The 19734-nt window shown below is 44.3% G+C and overlaps 1 protein-coding gene across 1 annotated transcript in view; it reads left to right on the top strand.

Moving 5' to 3' along the window:
* MYG1 (MYG1 exonuclease) overlaps nt 1-19312 on the top strand; it is a 158012-nt gene extending 138700 nt beyond the window's left edge. Inside the window, exons 6-7 of the mRNA XM_086965434.1 lie at nt 8316-8497; nt 18872-19312. Coding sequence (XP_086821560.1) covers nt 8316-8497; nt 18872-19052 — 363 coding nt within the window. The 3' untranslated portion in view covers nt 19053-19312. The remainder of the gene's footprint in view (nt 1-8315; nt 8498-18871) is intronic.
* The last annotated feature ends 422 nt before the right edge of the window (nt 19313-19734 follow it).

The following is a 19734-nucleotide window of genomic DNA, read 5'->3' as shown; positions in this document are numbered from 1 at the left end:
AGACACAGCAGGGGCAACAAAAACAACCCTGGCAGTACAAACAAAGGGGCCAGTCCTTTCGCGGGAGAGGGAATGGACGTGGACAAAATAGAAGAGGGGGTCAACAACCCGCTTCTAAGTGACTTTGTCACACGACAAGTGCCCACCCATGCAAAAGCTCCCAGGGTGGAGCACGGATACAACAAGGGGGTACACAAACGAAACACCTGCGATCATGTAACACTGGTGGGAGGAAGAATAAACCTTTTCTCCAAGGAGTGGAAGAAAATAACCACAGACAAGTGAGTACTCCACATCATACAGTTCGGGTACTGCATAGAGTTGGAAAGGAGACCACCAAACAGAAAGCCGAAAAGAAGGGCGCTAGCAAGGAAAGAGCTAGAACTACTTCAAAAGGAAGTAAAAGAACTCCTGCAAAAACAGGCCATCGAACCAGTACCTTACAAGGAAAGGAACAGGGGAGTGTACTCCACCTACTTCCTGGTACCAAATGTAGACGAGACAATGAGACCCATCCTGGACCTAAGGTTCTTAAACAAGTACATAAGAACGCAAAAATTCAAGATGACGTCCCTACAAGAGGTACTCCCTCAATTACAAGGCGGAGACTTCATGGTCACCATAGACCTCAAGGATGCCTACCTGCACATCCCAATGAACAGGGGGCACAAGCATCTACTCAGATTTATCATCAACAAGGACCACTACCAGTTCACAACCCAGGCGTTCGGACTAAAATCGGTGCCAAGGGTCTTCACAAAGTGCCTCGCAGCAGTCGCAGCACACCTAAGAAGGGAGGGGATACACGTATACCCTTACCTAGACGACTGGCTAGTAAAAGCAAGTTCATAGAGGACGTGCAAGCTGCACGCACAAAGAGTGACAGGCACACTGATGGGCCTGGGATTCTCCATCCACTTGGGGAAATCCTCAATGAAACCGGATCAAGTAAAAATCTTCCTGGGAGCACGTACAGAACAAGGTGTTCCCCAGCGAGAAGAGAATGCTAGCGCTACTGAAGGAGACACAGCTCTACCAGAAGGGGCGAGCTCTGACAGTGAGGACGGCGAGCAAAATCATGGGCATTATGGCGTCATGCATACATCTAGTGCCAAATGTACGCCTGTACATGACTTTTCCAAGAATGGCTGTAGGAAGAATGGTCACAAGCTACAGGTCGTTGGGAGATGTAGTGGTTGTTACACTCAGTGCAAGAAGAGATAGCATGGTGGAACATGAGAAGGGGGAAGCCTCTGACACCACCAACGCCAACGGTGACCATCACCACAGATGCATCCCAGAAGGGATGGGGCTCTCACATGGAAAAACTCAGTGAGGGGTCTTTGGACACCAGCAGATGCGGTAAAACACATTAACTACCTGGAATTAAAGACAGTCTTCCTCGCAATAAAGGCCTTCCAGACGAAATTGTACAACCAGAAAGTGTTGATCCAGACAGACAACACAACAGCGATGTTCTACATAAACAAGCAGGGAGGGACACAATCAGCCCTGCTTTCAAAATTAGTGCAAGAAATGTGGAGATGGGCCATCCCGCTCAAGATAGACCTGCTAGCCATACACCTACCAGGGAAGGACAATGTAGAAGCAGACTGGCTCAGCAGACAGACATCAGCATCCCACGAGTGGGAGCTCAATGCACAGGAAACAGAGGCTGTTCGGCAAGTGGGGAACACATCAATAGACCTGTTTGCAACACGCCTGAATGCAAAATGCCAAAACTTCGCATCCAGGCAACCAGGGGAAGGGTCCCTGGGGAAATGCCCTATGGATAAGCTGGTCGAAGACATTTGCTTACGCTTTTCCGCCGATCCCTCTGATACAGAAAGTACTCAACAAGTGCAGAACCAGCAGCATGACTCTGATACTGGTCGCACCGCAGTGGGCCAGGCAGACCTGGTACTCACAGATAATGGAGATGACACAAAGTGCACCCCACAGATTCGGGAGACTGAAAGACCTACTCTCCATACAAGACTGGGAGGTGCTGCACCCAGAGCGCCTCAGATTAGTAGCATGGCTCCTGAGGACATAGAGTTTGCTCATCTGAAATTACCAGAGAGCACCCTGAGGGTACTACGTGAAGCAAGAAGACCCAGCACACAGAAGTGATATGTGGCAAAGTGGAAGAGGTTCAAACTATGGTGTAGAAAGGAAAAGCTGCACAAGAAGATGCAGAAGGACTCAACAGTGCTTAAGTACCTCACGCACCTGCTCGAGGAAAACTTGAGCTCATCCTCACTAAGGGTACTCCTGGCGGCCATAGTCGCTTACACAAGAGGAGAAACAGGCAAGAGCTTCTTCACATCACAGATAGTAAAGCGATTCCTGGAAGGAGCAAAAAAGATCGCACCACCAAAGAGGGTGCAACCACCGGCATGGAACCTTAATTTAGTCCTGACAGAACTCAGAAGGAGCCTTTTGAACCACTTCATAAGGCCTCACTACAAATGCGAACGATGAAAACAGCATTCTTAGTGGCAATCACCTCGCTGCGCAGGGTAAGTGAACTACAGGCGCTAACGCTGCAAGAACCCTACATCCAGATACATAATGATAGGGTGGTGATGAGAACTGACCCACACTTTATGCCGAAGGTGGTGTCAAGGTTCCACATCAATCAGACATAAATACCAAGTTTCTTCCAGAAACCAGCCACAAGCGCAGAAAGAGCACTGCACACTCTGGACTCCAGAAGGGCAGTCATGCACTACATAGAGAGAACTAAGGGACACAGGAAAACAAAGCAGTTTTTTGTGTCCTTCGCAAAGTTTCATGGGGAAGCCAGTAACAAAAGGAACCATTGCATGGTGGATCGCACAAACAATACAGTTGTGCCACAAGCGAGCAGGACAGGAGCTGGCAGAGAGGACACAAGTCCACTCTACCAGGAAGAAAGGAGCCACGATATATTTCCTGGCTAACACACCCATTCAGGACATATGCCTGGCGCCAACATGGGCTTCTGTTCACACGTTCACGAAGCACTACTGTGTGGACATACAAATGAACAAGGAAGCACAAGTGGGACAGAAAGCGCTTCAGCACATATTCAACACCCAACGCTCATCTTCCACCCAGCCGCCACAAATATAACAAACCGCTACAAAGTCTATGCACAGCATAGTGAATCCAGAAAGATTCACGCTGCAAAACGAATAGTTTCCTACCTGTCGGTGTAGTTTTGCAGCTTGACGATTTTTCTGGATTTACTAGCGAACCCACCCACCTCCGCCAGAAAGATGAGGCTGGGGAGAAAGGTGGTAAAAACAAAGACGTGACTGAAACATACACCTTGGAGGTCAAAGCGGTGAATCACTTACTTGATCATTGCCATAGATTCGGAAACAGAACACAAAACGAGAAAAAAGAATCCAAATTTGGCGCCCTAGGGTGGGAGCTTCCGCAGGAAGCGTGCTGACGTCACAGGAAGGACACCAAAAGGTGGGACGTAGACGCCCACCTGGGCTATGAAAGAAAAAAAAAAAAAAGACTACGATTTTGGACCCAACCACTAGACCACGGAATAATGCACAGCATAGAGAATCCAGAAAGTTCTTCAAGCTGCAAAACTACACCGACAGGTAAGAAACTATTTGTTACCTATTGTGGAAAGATCTGTAGGAACTGCTCATCCAGTTGCCTAATGCAAGATGTGGTGTACCGAAATTGAATAAGAGTGGGATGATTGCAATTGGAATCTGAATGTTGATAATCGCCATTCATTGCAAACGTTGTTTGGCTATTTACATGTATGAAGCATAAAAGCAATAAACCGATTTTAAAAAAAGAATTTGATTCTGTGTTTATCAAATCAGCTGTTTAAATTGTGCTCAGTGATAATGTTATCAAAATGATGGAATCATAAGTTTCGTCTTACTCATTTTGTGATGCCTTGTGAAATCTCACTTTGATTATCACCTGTTTACTGGATAATGGCATCATTGTTTGCACCAAAGTTTTTGGCTTTTGAAATACAGTTCTGGATTCTCAGTATGGCAGCTGGTAACTTTGCAAACTTTAGGCATCCTCATTTTATTTGAGTAGTGGTAGTGTCACCTTTCCATGTCTCCGATTGTTAAATTACTTGCATTCTTTTTTCCTCCACATCCTTCCTAAGATGAAGAGGTCAGATTGGATCGACTTGAAAAGTTCTTTATTTTTATAAAGATTGGATAAAGGATTTCCACAAGGATTATCAATTGCTTGTGGAGATTGTAATTAGGAACAAAGGGAAGGCATTTCTAATACTAATACTCCCTGTATTGTTCTTTTTATGGCTCTCTGCAATGCCTTGCAAAAAGGAACCACAATAGAGAAAGTGTCTCCATACTCTCTGGCCTGAGGAGTCCCAGTATCTGATATTTTTTGTGTAGCACATTGAGCATGTGCACACCTTCTTTATGTACTATTGCTTGTATTCACAGGGGAGTGGTGATGCTCATTTTTCTGAATCAATTGTTCAAGATTTTTTGGTGTAGAAATCTTTTTCTCTTAGACCATAAATACTCTCACACATTTTGTCGCGGGCCAGAAAGTAGGGTCTGGAGTGTTACTTGAGGCGTCATGGATGCCTCTGGGAGCTGGTGGACTGAAAACAAATGTACATGTGGTTATGATTCCACACCACCATCTTTAAAGTTAGGTGCCTGGTCAACTAAAGAGATTCAGATTGGACCAAACATTTTATCGTATTGTGATTGCATTTATAAAGCGCTTACTACCCCTTACGAGTCGTCGAAGCGCTTTTTCGGCGAGTAGCACGCTACTCCGGGACCCACAGAGGATTAGTGTTGAATTAGTATAGTGAAACATGCAAGTACATTTTTAGTGGTGGATAGGTTAGTCAGTTATTTGGACATGGAATGATAGCAGAAGGATAGAGGAGGACAAAGGTTTGTATTTATGTAGCGCTAGTTGAAGCACGCTATTCAGGATTAGTGGTAAATTAATATGGTGAAATATGAAGTAATTTCATTGGTGGATTTTAGTCAGTTACTTGGAGTGAGAAGAATAGCAGAGGGATAAAAGGGGAAGAAAGATTTGCATTCATATAGCACTTGTTACCCCTGATGTGAGTTGAAGCGCTATTCTGGCGAGTAGCACGCCACTCCGCAACCCTTAAAGGATTAGTGTTGAAAATTAGTATAGTATAAATATGAAGTAATTTGAGTAGTGGATATGGTATTCAGTTATTTGGGTAATATATTAGTATAGTTGAATATGGAATTTGGGAAGTGAACGTGTTGGTCTGTTAATTTTGATTGAAAAGGATAGTGGAGGGATAAAAGAGTGAATTATTTTTTTATTTAGGTCTTAGCAGTAGGAGGAGGCTTTTGGATGAGTAAAAAGGAGTTTTGGAGGGGAGGAGTCAGAGGTAAGAGTTTAGAAAGGTTTGTTTTAGGGGATCGGTATAGTAAAAAGAGGTTTCAGATGATGCAAGGAGGGGTAGATTAGGAGAGAGTCTAGAAAGGGTTATTTTGGCGATCATAGTAGTGGTATGGGGTTTGGGATAAATGAGAGAGTGGATGTAGAGGATGTATTGATAGATGTATAGGATGAGAGATAGGGTAGTGCATTGGAATGAGTAGTAGAAAGAAGTTTGAGATGAGTCAGAAGGTTGGGCTAGAAGATATATTGAGCGAAGTATAGGCTGAGAAATAGGGTAGTGCATTGGAAATGCTAAATTAGAAGAAAGTGATAAATATATAGATCGATAAGTACATTGAAAGTATATAGATACATAAAGGAGGTAAGTATATGTAGATTAAAGATACTGATAGAGGCACAGGATGAGAGATAGGGTAGTGCATTGGATATGCCTTTTCCGGAGAAAAGTAACAGACACACAGATCCTAGTACATGGAAGGTACATAGACGCACAATGGAAGTATGTATATGTAGACCAAAGATGATTTTTATTTATTTATAATTTTTTTCTCTTAACATAATATTATTTTACAAGTTTATACAAAGTAATACACAAAGATAGGTACATATCTATAGTGAAAACAAATGCTAATATACCGAGGGATATGCTGTAAATTTCTGTTTGCCTATGGTGCTTATGTGGGGAAGAGCCAAATCTTGAGTAGTTTTCTGAAGATAAGGTGGTTGTCGGTGGACCTTATGTTGGGGGTAAAGAGTTCCATAGTTTGGCTGCTTGAACAGAGAAGGATGTGTCACCCATGGTTTTTTTCTTGTATGGTGGGATTTTGAGGCTAGATGCTCCTTTAGAGCGGAGGTTCCTTTGTTTAATGTGTTTGGTGATTTTATTCCTGATGAAGAGTGGTACTATTCCATGTATTGCTTTGTGGGTGATACAAATCAGCTTGAACGTGGATCTCCTGGCAACCGGTAACCAATGCAGGGCTTTCAAGGCAGGGGAGATGTGGTCTCGCAGTTTGATATGCAAGAGTAGTCTGGCAGCCAAGTTCTGAATCCGTTGTAGTCTTTTCATGGTCCTTAAAGGTGATCCTTGGTAGAGGCTATTGGCGTAATCGAGTTTAGATAGAACAAGGGAGATGGTAGCTTGGACCTTGTGTGGAAATCCCAAATGAGGGAAAATTAGTTGCAGCGTTTTTATAGTAGCAAAGCTTGATCTTGCTAGTTTATCTACTAGGCCATTCATCGACAGCTTGGAGTCCATGGTCATTCCGAGGTTTCCTACTTTATTTGATACTTTAGGCAGTGATCCCAGTTCATTAGGCCATGCGGCAAGCGGGTTGTAATATTTCCAATTGCTACACATGAGTATTTCAGTTTTTGAAGCATTCAATTTGAGATGGTTCCAAGTCATCCACGGCTCTGAGGCAACTGAAAATTGGTGATTTTCCAATGTCTTTGGGGCATTCTAGTTGAAGGAGTATTTGCATGTCATCTGCATAGTTATAGCGCGTGAGGTGAAATCTATTGATCAGTACTGGTAATGACTTCATGTAGATGTTGAAAAGCATGGGCGAGATGATAGAACCTTGAGGGACCCCTGCTTTTGTGGAGTAAGGTTTGGACGAGAAAGGTGGGGTATGGATTACATTAGTTCTGTTTCGTAGGTAGGACGCGATCCAGTCTAGAGCAGTTCACTCTATGCTGGCTTCATAAAGTCTTTGTTTCAGAGTGTCATGGTCAACCGTGTCAAAGGCAGCTGAGAGGTCCAAGAGAAGTAACGCAGCAACCCCGTTGCGGTCAACTGTATTCTTTTGGTCATCCCAGATGGCAAGGAGGGCAGATTCAGTGCCTCTTCCCGGACGGAATCCTGTTTGGAAGTCTGAAAGTATGTCATTCTCTTCAATGAATTGTGACATCTGGGCAAACACTGCTCTTTCTATCAGTTTGCCCAGGAAAGGTCCATTTGTAATGGGTCTGTAGTTATCAGGGTTCAGCGGGTCCAAGTTTGTTTTCTTCAGTAAAGGGCGTATGTATGACTTTTTGAGTTCTTCTGGAAATATTCCAGTAGTTAAGGAATCGTTGATGATTCTTCTTACTGGAGTGGCAGCAGGGGTTGTTAAAAGGATTGTCTTGAAAGTTTGTGGCGGACAGGGGTCAGAATCCATTGTGTGCCATACTGTATCATAGTTTACATCCGTTTACCAATTTCTGGAGTTATTCTTGAAAGCTTGCTTTTACTACCCTTGTGAGTTGATTGTACAAATGGAGTGCTCTAATTGTCCAGTTAGTATCCAAATAGCGTTGGGATAATGCTAAACAGAATGCACTTTGGATATTGCCAAGTAACCATCTACTGCTCCAGAACTCGGAAGAAAGACTGCACAATCACCTGCTTTTTACCAACTAGCTGCAGTCTGTTTTCAGCAAGGAATAACTCAATGTATGTAAAAGCGGGAATAATGTGTTCAGTTGTTTGATCATTAAAATACATAATTACATCTCGACATCTTTCTCATGATATTTCTAAATTTAATTTGCGTTTGTGCAAAGATGTCTCTTAGCCTTTTACTGTATTACATTCTTTCACTAAGTGTACTGCTATCATTATTGCCCGGTTATGGTCTCAAGTGGCTGCCGTTTTATGTATTTCTTTCTCCCTCTATGTTGATTGTGCCACAGTAACATTGACTCGGGGACTTTTCTGCTGGGTGTCTTCTGTTTTCTCTGTGAATGTAGCAGATGTGTTGTATGATTATAAAAGAATGAATTGATACATGTGTTGAACTCACACTGAAGGCACAATCTAGGTTCTTTTAGGCCTCAGAATCTACATATAGCTGTCACACTCTTTGGTTTGATAACTTTTTTAAGACTATGCTTCTCTTTCCTCTTCTCTGTCCATTCAGGTAGATGCCAGCGGGGAGATCGTGGTATTGTCTCGCGGCGGCTGCCCTTGGAAGGAGCACCTCTTTCGTCTGGAGCAGGAGCTAAACGTGGAGAAGCCCATCAAGTTTGTGCTGTATACAGACCAGAATGGCCAGTGGAGGGTACAATGTGTACCTGCAGGACTGAACACTTTCCAGAATAGGTAAGGACCAGTGGGTTAGGCAGGCGAATGCTCTTGGGAGTACGCCCCTAAATTGAGAAACTGGAGAGATGTCTGGTGCATGTTTAGTATAGCCAAGCTTTAGGCTTATTGGCCAGTATGCACGGTTAACTTGTTCACACTGTACAATTTCACTGGCCCATTGATCTAGTAGGCAATATATGCTTTAGGTCTCTCAAATTGTGGCCTCTTATATAAATCTCCCACAGTGGCCCATTTTAAACTGCATCTTTGTGGTTTTGGCCCTAGGTTCATCGACTTTAACAAAATGTCCTCCGGTGGGGAGTGGCGGGGGGAGGGGGGAGTGGGAAGGTCCGCAAATATGTGCCAAGGTACTGAGCAGTGCAGTTAATTGAAGGACCTAAAAATCACTGATCATGGTGATTGAACCCAATTGGGCCCAATGTCCGGTTGGTAAATTTGTATGAAAATCCAGCCATGCATAGTTCTCTCCTCATCCTCTCACTTGCCTCCATCTCCCATTAACCCCCTTTGCTTTCAGCTCTCTCCTTGTACAATGTTTCTACTCCTTCAGTTCTACTTCCTGCCTCATCTTCATTGATGACATTTTGTGACTGCAAATGGATCACCAACTCCTTCATCTGTCCATTTCCCTAAGTGTGTGCTGCAGTTTCATCTGTGCCTTTAGTGTCATGTGTCTGTCCCAGACCGTTTTCATAAGTCTGTGGCTATTTCTCTATTGCTTCAGCCAGGAGGTTGTTCTGTGCATTCATTACCCTTTAAGAGCAGAATGATTTCCTCCTCTTACGCCTTAGACATCAAAGGTTGGACATCCATTCACTGCACTTTCATTACAGTAAATTAACTTCTATTACACTTGGCCATTGGTGGTTCCACGCATTCTCTGCCCTTTCTGCGGGTAACTATTTTCATCCATTATCCCTGAACCGGCTCATGTTCTCCCATGCATTCGGTGCCCTTTCAGTGCTGACATTTCCCTTCTAAATCGCCCGAGCCATCATTTGTTAATATGCGCTTTCATTGTTCTTTCCGGACATAAGAATTTCCTTCCATCACACGTTAGCCTTTGGAAGTTGTATAATGCATTCACTGCCCTACCGGTGCAGAAATGTCCCATCCGTTGCACCCGAGTCAGCAGTACTGGTTCCATGTATTCACTGTCCTTTCAGTCCTTACGACTTCCTCTAATTACGCGTCAGCCGTCGGGGATTGTTCTGTACATTCTCTGCCTCTTCAGGGCAAACATGTCTGGTCCATCACGCTTGAACCAGCAGTGATTATTGAATGCATTCATTTCAGTGAAGTCATTTCTCGTCCATTTCCACTAGACATCTGTGATAATTCAATTCATACTTGTGCCTTTTAGTGTAGACATTGTATTTCTGTTATGCAGACCATTGGTGGTTGTTCCATGCCATCATTGTTCTTTCAGTCCAGAAGATTTCCTCACATTATTGGTCAGTATAGTCACTGTTATTTCATTGCAGACATTTCTCTTTCATTATGCCTGAGCCAGAGGTTCTGCTTTCTGCATTTCTATACATTCAGACCAGAACAGTTTCCTCTGAGTATGACTTGGGCCCTTTAATGCCGGCATGTCCCAGACATTACACATGAGCCTTTGGCAGTTGTGCCATGCTTTCGCTGCCCTGTTATTGCCTGGGCTATTATGATTATTCAGTTCTCACAACGCCTTTGTAGTACTGCTATTTCTCTTCCATTACCCTTGAACCACCAGTGCTGAATCCTTATACTCTTTGCCGTTTCAGTCGAGAACAATTTCCTCTCATTATTCATTAACCATTAGAATTGTTTTCTGTGCATTCACTCCCTGTCGGTGCAGACTATTCTCTTCCCTTATTCCAAATTGCCCTCTTCAGTTTTACTCCGTCACCCCTAGATGTGTAGTCTTCTGTTGTGCATCGTTTTCCCTTAGTTTTTTTACCCCTTCTTGTGATGACATCTTCCTGCAAATTCCTCACCTTATGAATACTCTTTCCAAGCTTCTGACTGGGCTCGAAAACGTTTCTGCCGCAATGACTCCAGGTGGCGCCACTGCTCCAGACATGACCTCGCCTCTGTACATGACAGCACTCTAGCATGTTAGGCATCAACCTGGTGTCAGTTCCTGTTATTCCGCACCTCACTGGCTGGGTCCAGAGCGCGCTCTCGAAGCCTTACTAATATATTTGTCAGTTATCCAATGCGACTAGATACAATGTCTCCACAAAGGACCCATAATTTAATCTACTGTAGACGGTGCCACAAGCTGTAGTCCCTTTCAGACCCCCATGATTACACCGTGGTGTATGGGGTCTGAATATGATGCTGCTGAATCTGGCACCTCTGTGCACCTGAAGGCCATCATGGAGAAAGAGGACAAGGTTTTTTTTTACTGAGGCATCAGGGAGACTTCAAGTGTACTCTGTCTCCCATAGATAATTCACCTTCCTATGGAATGTTCTCCAAAAAAGCATCATAGGAAGGAGAAATATACCTTCTTGAGGAAGCAGGCACCTTTCTGAGTTCTTGATGCTATTCCCCGATGCAGGGCACCTGCATTGGCACCTAAAATGATGAGACTGGAGTTTCCAGGCTCTTAATCCTACCATATGCCAGTCGAGATCTTCTAGCTTGGGATGCTGGATCTTTTCATTGTGGCTCTGCAACCCTCTGGGCTGCTTCCTGACTGTTCATGCGAACTTGGCAGATCTGCAGGTGGGTCTGCACTGGCCACCAGGGACATCAGTCCTCCCATTTGTCTTCCCCTTCTGCAACTGCCACCAAACCACTTTAGTGTGCCTTTAGTGTCACGTGTCCATCCAGTGTGGGTCCGATTCCATCATTTTCCTCCCAGGGTAGCTATCCATCACATACAACAGATGGTTCCTACAAATCCCTCAAAATGGCTATGCCCTTCCTTTTCACCTGCCAAATATTGTTCTCCATATCAGAGCCAATTTCATACAAGCAACTGTCCATTATACTGCCTGAGGTGCGAGCATTACTCTCAAAGGGTACTAGCGAGAGGGTACCGTACCCAGAAATAGGAGTGTGCTGTTATTCTTTTCATTTCCTTATTCCAAAGCGAGCACGGGGATCTATTTTGGTTCTCCGGCTTCTGAATGCTTTTATGCGGAGGGACAAATTCAATACACTCATACTAGCACAAATTCTATCTGCCCTGGACACTGGGAACTGGTGACCTTGGACCTGCTGTTCAAGGTGGACCACGAGTATTTTCAGTTTGTTGTTCTCCCTTTTGGCCTAGACAGTACCCCTTGGATGTTCAAAAAAGTGATGACAGTGATCACTGCCCACCCCCCAGAGGTCCTTCCCCACTTAGATAACTAGTTGTTAAAGCCAAGCTCGCCACAGTGAGTCGTAGACCACTTTGGAATGACAGCGAAACTCCTCATCTTTTGGGTTCATGATGAACGAGCCGAATTTGCCCCTGGCTCCTTCACAATTCCATTCATTGGAGCTATCCTGGACACTGTGATTCAGGCCTTCCCTCTGAATCTACGATTCCGGTCTATGATCCTGATGTTTCAGGCTCAGTCATGGTGAAATCAGCTGTGAGGTTTCTTGGGTTCTTAGCCTCTTGCATCCACTTTGTCTGCTATACCAGGTGGCACGTGTGCTCTGCTATTGAAATTGAAGTTCGAATGTGCCCACCTTAAAAGGAATCAGACACATGTCATTCAAATCTTGGAGGAGATGGTTCACTATCTGAGGTGGCTGCTCAAACGCAATTGGTCCGACGTCGGGCCTTTCTCCTTTCCCTAACCAGAACTGATGGTGGTGACTGACACATCGCTGCTGGACTGCATAGGTCAACTAGGGGAAAGGGAGATCAGAGGACTCGGGCCTCATACAAAAACCTGGTCTGACATCAATCTGTTGGAGTTACTGGCCTTTCGTCTGGCTCTGAAATAATTCTGATGGTCCCTCAAGAAGATACTGATGAAGGTTTCACAGATAACACCACAAGGCATTCACCTGGTCGCACACCCCCTGGCATGGTCCCTGAATGCCAGAGCATATGAGCTGAGCAGGTGGCATCTGATCTATTACCAGTGGTGTTATCATGAGGTAACGTTGGGCATCTTCCAACAGCAGAGAGAACCATTACAAAACCTTTTTTGCCAAGGTCGACAACATGCGTTGTCCGAACATTTTGCGTGTTGGCGTTTCTGTAAGAGACCTCGGTAGGAGATGGATTCCATCTGAAATAGAACCGGAGACTCATGTACGCCTTCCCTTGTTTCCCTCTCCTACCCAGAGTTCTGAAAAAGGTAAAGAATGACTAGGCCCAAGTTATCATAGTAGCTACAGAAGAGTATGGTATCTGGAACCTCTGGGCATGAGCATCGGTTCTCCAACCAGTCTACCACTCTACGAGGATCTTCAGTCCCAGCAATGGGGCAGAATCCAACACCCAAATCTGTGCAATCTACACCGACATGCTTTGAGATTGAGCAGCTGCAACTAGCTGCATTTGATCTGCTCCCTGAAGTGTTGAATGTCATATTTCTCGCCAGGAGTCCTCCCACGAAATGCATTTTTGCTGGGCACCAGTACAAATTTGTGGACTGATGTGGCATTCGTAAGACTGATATATTGCAAGCAAAGCTGTCAAATGTGCTTTTGTTTGTTTTATTTTTAGCTCAACAAGATTTTGCAGTGGGCACTATTGAAGGTTATTTTGTCGCCTATGTTTACCGGATCAACAGTTCAAGTTTAAATCACTTGTTATGATGAGATTTAGTAAAGGTTTGACACAAGCCCCTCCCAAGCAGTTTGTGAAGCCACAGTGGGACCGTAACTTGTTTTTGACATTTCTCATGTGTATGATCTTCAGGCTGATGAATAGTTGTTTGCAGGTGTCTTTTGACTTTGAAGACTATCTTCCTCATTGTGATTACGTCAGCTCATTACATGGGTTAAATTTTAGAGCACTTACCATAACCCCCAAATCCCCCCCTCCCACCCGACAAGTTGGTGTAAGGATTCGGGCTTTCTTGACAAGTCGTGCCACCTATTTACGTTGTGTTACAGCAAACAAATGATGGACGGAATTCTGACAATGCAAACATTCTCCCCTAGTCAAAAGATCTGGTTTAAATCCATCATTCTTTTGCCCCCTACGCCACACTAGTTTGGACCCAGCCATATGCAAATCAGTCTTGACCCCTGTGCCCCATAGGAACAGTCCAGACCGAACTGCCAGGCCAGGTTCTCCCTGGACCGGAAACAAGCATCCTGGGACCGGTTTCAGGGTATGTCACCCTTCTTCTGCCAGGCTAGCTGGAATCCGGTGGCACAGTGAGCAAGGGACCCACGTCTGGGCATACCATCCCACTTAGTGCGAAAAGTCGGCTGGACCCCAAACTGGTGTTTTGATTTTACATTGTCCGTACCAAGGAACACTGTGTGGACTATCATCTTTTTGTGTAGTTCTCGGGGCGAAAAAAGCGTAAGCTTTGCAAAAGAGGACCCTGTCTGGGTGGATAGTCTCTTCCTTAAGATCTGCTATGTACTCGCCAAGAAGTAATCCCTGGAAGGCCTAAGAGCTCATTCTAAAGGGCTAAGGCTCATTCAAAGTCATTGGCTTGTGGAGTACCTGTACTTGACATCTGCTAGGTCCTGACATGGGAGTCATTGTTTACATAGCACTATTGTCTTGACAGCCTGATCCGGCAGGAAGGACAATTTGCCCAATTGGTCCTGCAGGACATTCTAGTTCGAGTATACTTCACTTATCCTCCACAAGGTGATTTCTCTACTCTAAGGCGAGGAACCTGCAGTTAGAAGTATTCGCTAAAAAAACACAAGTTACTTACTTTCGGTATTGCCCTTTCTGATGGATATTCTAATAGCAGATTCTTCACTGCCCTTCCACAACCCCAAGAGCACAGCTGAAGAAAAGCTTTTAGATCCAATTTGGCGCCTGGGGAATATTCTAAAGTGAGGAATCTGGGGTTAGATATCCACCAGAAAGACTATTACCGAAGGGAAGTAACTTTCTTTTTGAATCATTGCTGCAATTAATAAATGTTTGGATCTTAGAGGTGAATCAAAGCCCAATGAGGAACACATCTCCTGCTGCCATTGGTGACACTTCTTGGGCCAATAAGGTCATCCATTTGATCAATTGATCACATAATTCTCAAATTCATTATCACTCCAGCTTGCTGAATCAGTATAATATTAATTATTGTGACGAAATGTGGTTACAACAGTAGTCCCAGACTAACAAAGGACAATAATAAACGTCTGTGACCCTTGCATACGTTTTTGTAACCAGTTGGGGATCTGTGGCGCAATGTATTGTCAGGGAGAGGGACTCTGGGAACCCGCTATTTTCATGTTAATGAGGTATCCACTGTGTGGGTGGAAAGAGCACTTCCTGGGAATTTTGTGACCTACATTGAGCCCTGGAACTAGATTCAGTCCTCAAAGCATGGTATATTTTCTCCTCTTCCTCTCTCAGGGGTGTCTTCTGTGCACAGGGGAGTAGTAGGAGTCAGAAGGGGGTGAAGAGTCACTCATTAAAACCTTTTCCCTGCCTTAAGCGAAGGTTTGGTCATGTATTATAAAAATAGCAGACTAGGAGAGAAAAAGGAAGAAACACTGAGTCAAAAGACATATGATAAATCCGCATTGTCACAGTGTAGTGGGGCTAAAATGTGGAAAGCGAACAAAAGCAGCAAAGAGTAAAATATAATAGCTGAATCCAGAGTGGAGATCTTTCTCTATATTCACTCGGCATCTAGTGGCTCGGTCTTAAACCTGCCTTTCCAAGGAAGTCTAGGTGGTTGTCTTGTTAGAAGTAAGCATGTGTAACGTGCGCCACTGCACGCCCTATGGTACAGGTTTCCCGACGCCCCGATCCACTGCCTTTGTATATCTGCGAAATGGCATATCTGATTGATCATTGAGGGCGTTTTGTGCATTACATCATAGTAGCAGGAATTTAAAGAGTCCATCACCATATCTGGATTGAGAATGAACCTTCAGTTAGCATTATGCGACCTGGAAGGTCTTGGAGATAGAAAGTTTGCAGCTGTGGTGGCACAAGTTTCCCAGGTTTGTACCTTGAATCCTCTAACCCCAGCATTACTAACCACCTGAGTTTAGGCTGTAGAGGATGTCTCGTGGGGGTGCAGGGGGTCCCATGGCGATGCAAATTATGGCCTTTGTAGGAGGGCATAGAAATTAAAGTGACCTTCATCCCAACACGTTCCTTTTTTCAGCGGCGAGTTCATCCGACCCTGCTTCACCTTTTTGTAATCTCCCTGTCTAACTCCTGGGCAGTGGGAGTAACTATGAGAGCCATTTTGGAAAGGGGGCTCGTGAGTAGGAAAGCACCACCTAGCCGAGTAGCAGCTGAGGAGCCAGTGGACTTCTCATAAAGTGATGATGAACTCCAAGGACGTCTGCCTAGCTTGTAAGCCCTTCAGCAACCCCATTGTCTTGCTAGCCTTTTCACCATTTCCAGTGGCTCAAGAGGCTTCAGGAGCGACAACTCTGTATACCGTAACACTGACATTTAAATCCACCCAAGCCTTAAACCAGTCCATCTCAGGTACTCCAGTGCCCTTCTGGAGCTCCCTCCGAACAGATCTACAAACTACATCCACACTTTCACCATTTGAGAAACCACTAAAATCTCACCTTTTCCGCATCTGCTTGAATGATCAGACTTCCCATTCAATTCAAGGTACACTTCACAATATTTACTGCTCCAGCTGATTCATCTCCATTTTGATCTCACCATTGCCGTTTTGTCTGTTGGAATGCTTCTCTGGTCTATTGTAAAGTATACTAATAACCCAAGATGCAGGAAAGCTGTCTAGAAGCTTCAAATGAAGATAAATGATTGGTCACTTTACTCTATGCTTAGTGTTGACGACGTTGTGGCCATGTAGCCCTCGCATAATGGCTGTTGATGGCCTCTTTTGTTGGTAGGGTCTTTTGTGACCTTCAACAGTCGTCCTCCCCCGTAAGCCTCCTGCATTGTTTTCAAAGAAGTGCTTTTTTTCCTCCAGACTCAATCAAGGGAGTTAATCTGTCAGTTGAATAGTTTACATGGCTTCACTTTTACACATGGGAAATGGTTTCTGAAGAAGCTCCCTGGGGCCTTCTGTGATAAACCAAACGTGTTCCTTCCCTTCTGAAGGTGAGCAACCTTTGTCAACAAAAGGCTTCAGTGGCTCTCTATGGGCCAAATGGATCAACACATTTCCCCATAGACACAGAATGGGCAAAACCCTTTGATACATCTGCCCCTATGTTCGTAATAACTTTACTTGACCATTTTTTCCACCAGAAGCCATGCTAAGTGATACTCTTGGTATAGGGAAAGGTTATTCATGTGGAGGAGAATAATATGGTTGGGCATGAAAAAAGGACAGTATTGGTATGTTTGCTAGTAAATCTCTTCGTCTGTTTCTTTGTTTACTGTTCTGAAATGGAAAGTGCATCTACTGCATCATCCTTCTATTTCTTCTCCTCTCTGTACTGTCGACTGGAAGATGATTTCTCTAGAATCTCTGCTGGCAGGAGTAGCGACATCTTTAAAGGTGGTACCTAGGTAGATGGGCGCAGAAGAGCACCCTGAAGGATTGGGCCAGTGTGAAATGGCTTGTGGTGGTGTCTACGACGACGAACTCTTACTCAGTTGGTTGTCATTCAGTGTGGTGTTAGACTATGAGAGGTCCCTGCAATCTTTACCATCTTCTTTGCGATAGACCAAGAGGATGATTTTGTCAATGAAATGGTCGACGATAATGTTTTTGACGCCTCTTTCATCGACTTTCGCCTGCCGTTGGTGTAGAAAGACCTTGTTTGGGGTGGAGAAAGAGTCAGTGCTTTGTGTCCTTAATCCTTTTTTAAGCGAATGTCTGACCGAAATCCCAGGACGGTGATTTATGGTTTTGACATGGACAGTAATGCATAAAAATATGCATGCTGCAGAACTCCAGACGTTCATTGCTTTAATGTGTTCATGAGCCCTCAAAATGGTTTCCCTTTTACATTTCGCACATTTCTCTGCTTTGATAATACAGTTTGCTGACATTACTTGCCTCTGTGTCCTTGGCCCTCATGTCATGTTAACCACATTTGTTGCCTGTTTTTAATATTTAGTTTGTCCTCTCCTTTTCTGCCACATTCGCCTTCTACATCTTTCGTTTCTGTAATGTATCTCCTATTGATTAAACACATCTTTATTGGTGCCGTTGAACTACAGCGATGTATAAAGCTTGGAAATCAATGTAGTTATTTAGCATAGGGTCGATGGCCTTTCTTTTGCCTCTTAGCATCCAGTCCATGTTGGTAGAGCAGAATGGCTTTCATTCGTTGGGTGGGATTTTCCATTTTGTGTGCCTGGATGAATCCATTCAATCTTCAGAACGGGCAGCCCTTGCCTAAGTGGTATGCTTTCTTCTCAACAAGGCGCACAATTGGATGATCATACAGATTTAACTCTACCCTTGCTTCTAGAAATAAGAATCTTATCCTGGAGTTAGCAATGTACACAAACGCTGCTCTCTGTCCCAGAAGAGAATACTACTGTTATTGTAATGTCTATAAAGTTAAATCTAAAGCTATAGTGCGAATATATTGAGCTCCGTTCCAGAAGCAATCCATAACGCCTTACCCAGATTTGAGTGCTCTAGTGGTAGGCCAAAGACATTCTGGAGACAGACGTAAGCTTGCCTCAAAATGTAATCCATGCCTCATTCTCCTAGGAGATAGTCTAGCGGCGCAATGAGAATATGGTGATACCCCCTCTTGCAGATGCTAAATTCTCCCACCATCAACAGACACGCTGGAATCCTTTAGAGAGATGCGGAGGGTTTAGTGCGCATTGAGTCTGCACTTCACTTTTCACCACTTACAGGAATTATTTCTGCAAAGAGGAGTGGGACCATTCTCCTTGCTGCAACTTTTGTTGGGATTCTGTGAGGAATGACAAGAATAAACTATGTTCTTATGTCTATTGATAGTGACATCCCTTGACAAAAAGCTGTTTATAAGGGTTGTCCTCCTTTCAAGCTGCCAAGTAAGCGATCCCGTCTGAGAGCGACATTGGTGGTTGGTAGTTCTCCAGTACTTTCTTTTTCTCCTGGTCAGAGTTGAGGCAATGCCAGTATAGGGCAAGGACAGTGTCTGGGATCTGTTGTCCCCTTTTATAGACTTGGGTTGTAAAATATGCATGTTGAAGTGGGTAGTGATGCAATGTGAGATTGGACCGCTGCTGCAGAAGGGATGGGGTTGTGCAAAGAATGATATAGGCAGGATCATTTGTCTTCTGCATTCTTGGCTATGAACATCTCATTCATGGGCATCTTTCACACTCTACAGGCTTTCGCTCATGGAGGAGTGGCGTGGCGTGCGGGACGAGGAGCTGTCACAGATCAGCGGGATCCCTGGCTGCATCTTCGTTCACACCAGCGGCTTCATCGGTGGAAACCTGACAAAAGAGGGGGCTTTGGCTATGGCACGAAAAACGCTGGAGAAACAGCTAGCCGCTAATGGACAGTGATCTCATAATTCTCTTACATCCCAGCAGCCTCTAATGGACGGTCGTCTCTGAACACTATCCTATTCCAAGTAGTCTCCCCTCTGACTGTACCCCAGTGTTCACCTGCTAGTCTCACTCTGACCGAAGATTGTGCCGTGCCAGCTGGTCTGCACCCTTGGGTTCAAGCAAGGCTGCCGTAGATAATCCCTTCAACCCTTCCCTAAAGAAAAAGACCTACTGTCCCCTCCTTAAACTGGTTTAAATACAGACATTTTGATATATTCAGTGGCATGTGTTTTCTTTCCATTAAATGAATATCTTGATTATGTTGGATCCTTTAAGATTGATCCGATGATGACACTATCAACCACCAGTATTGTTAGTGGCAAAGCATATACTACAGATCGAAAGTAGTTGTTGAGGGTCCCACAGACTTTTTTTTAAAAAGGTATCCTCTCAAATACAGTTCCTACTCACATTTGATTTTTGCTGGCATATGCGTGGGAGCTAAGTGGGACCTCTTTACCCCATGCTCTTCCTTACCCCATTTGATATTTAAGGGTCTTTAAGACTCACCTCACCTCTCCTATCCCTTGCCAAACATTACCATCTTTTCCAAGGTGGAATATCTTGTAAATAGCGCAGTGTGCTAGGGTTTGTATGCCTGTAGTAAGCTCTATGTTCAGTTTTAGAAGGATTCAAG

This window comes from Lissotriton vulgaris, chromosome 1_1 (assembly GCF_964263255.1).
Source record: "Lissotriton vulgaris chromosome 1_1, aLisVul1.2, whole genome shotgun sequence".
In the NCBI taxonomy this organism is placed as follows: Eukaryota; Metazoa; Chordata; class Amphibia; order Caudata; family Salamandridae; genus Lissotriton; species Lissotriton vulgaris.
Note: the sequence above shows the minus strand (reverse complement) of the source record. Positions and strands in the feature narration are given on the sequence as shown.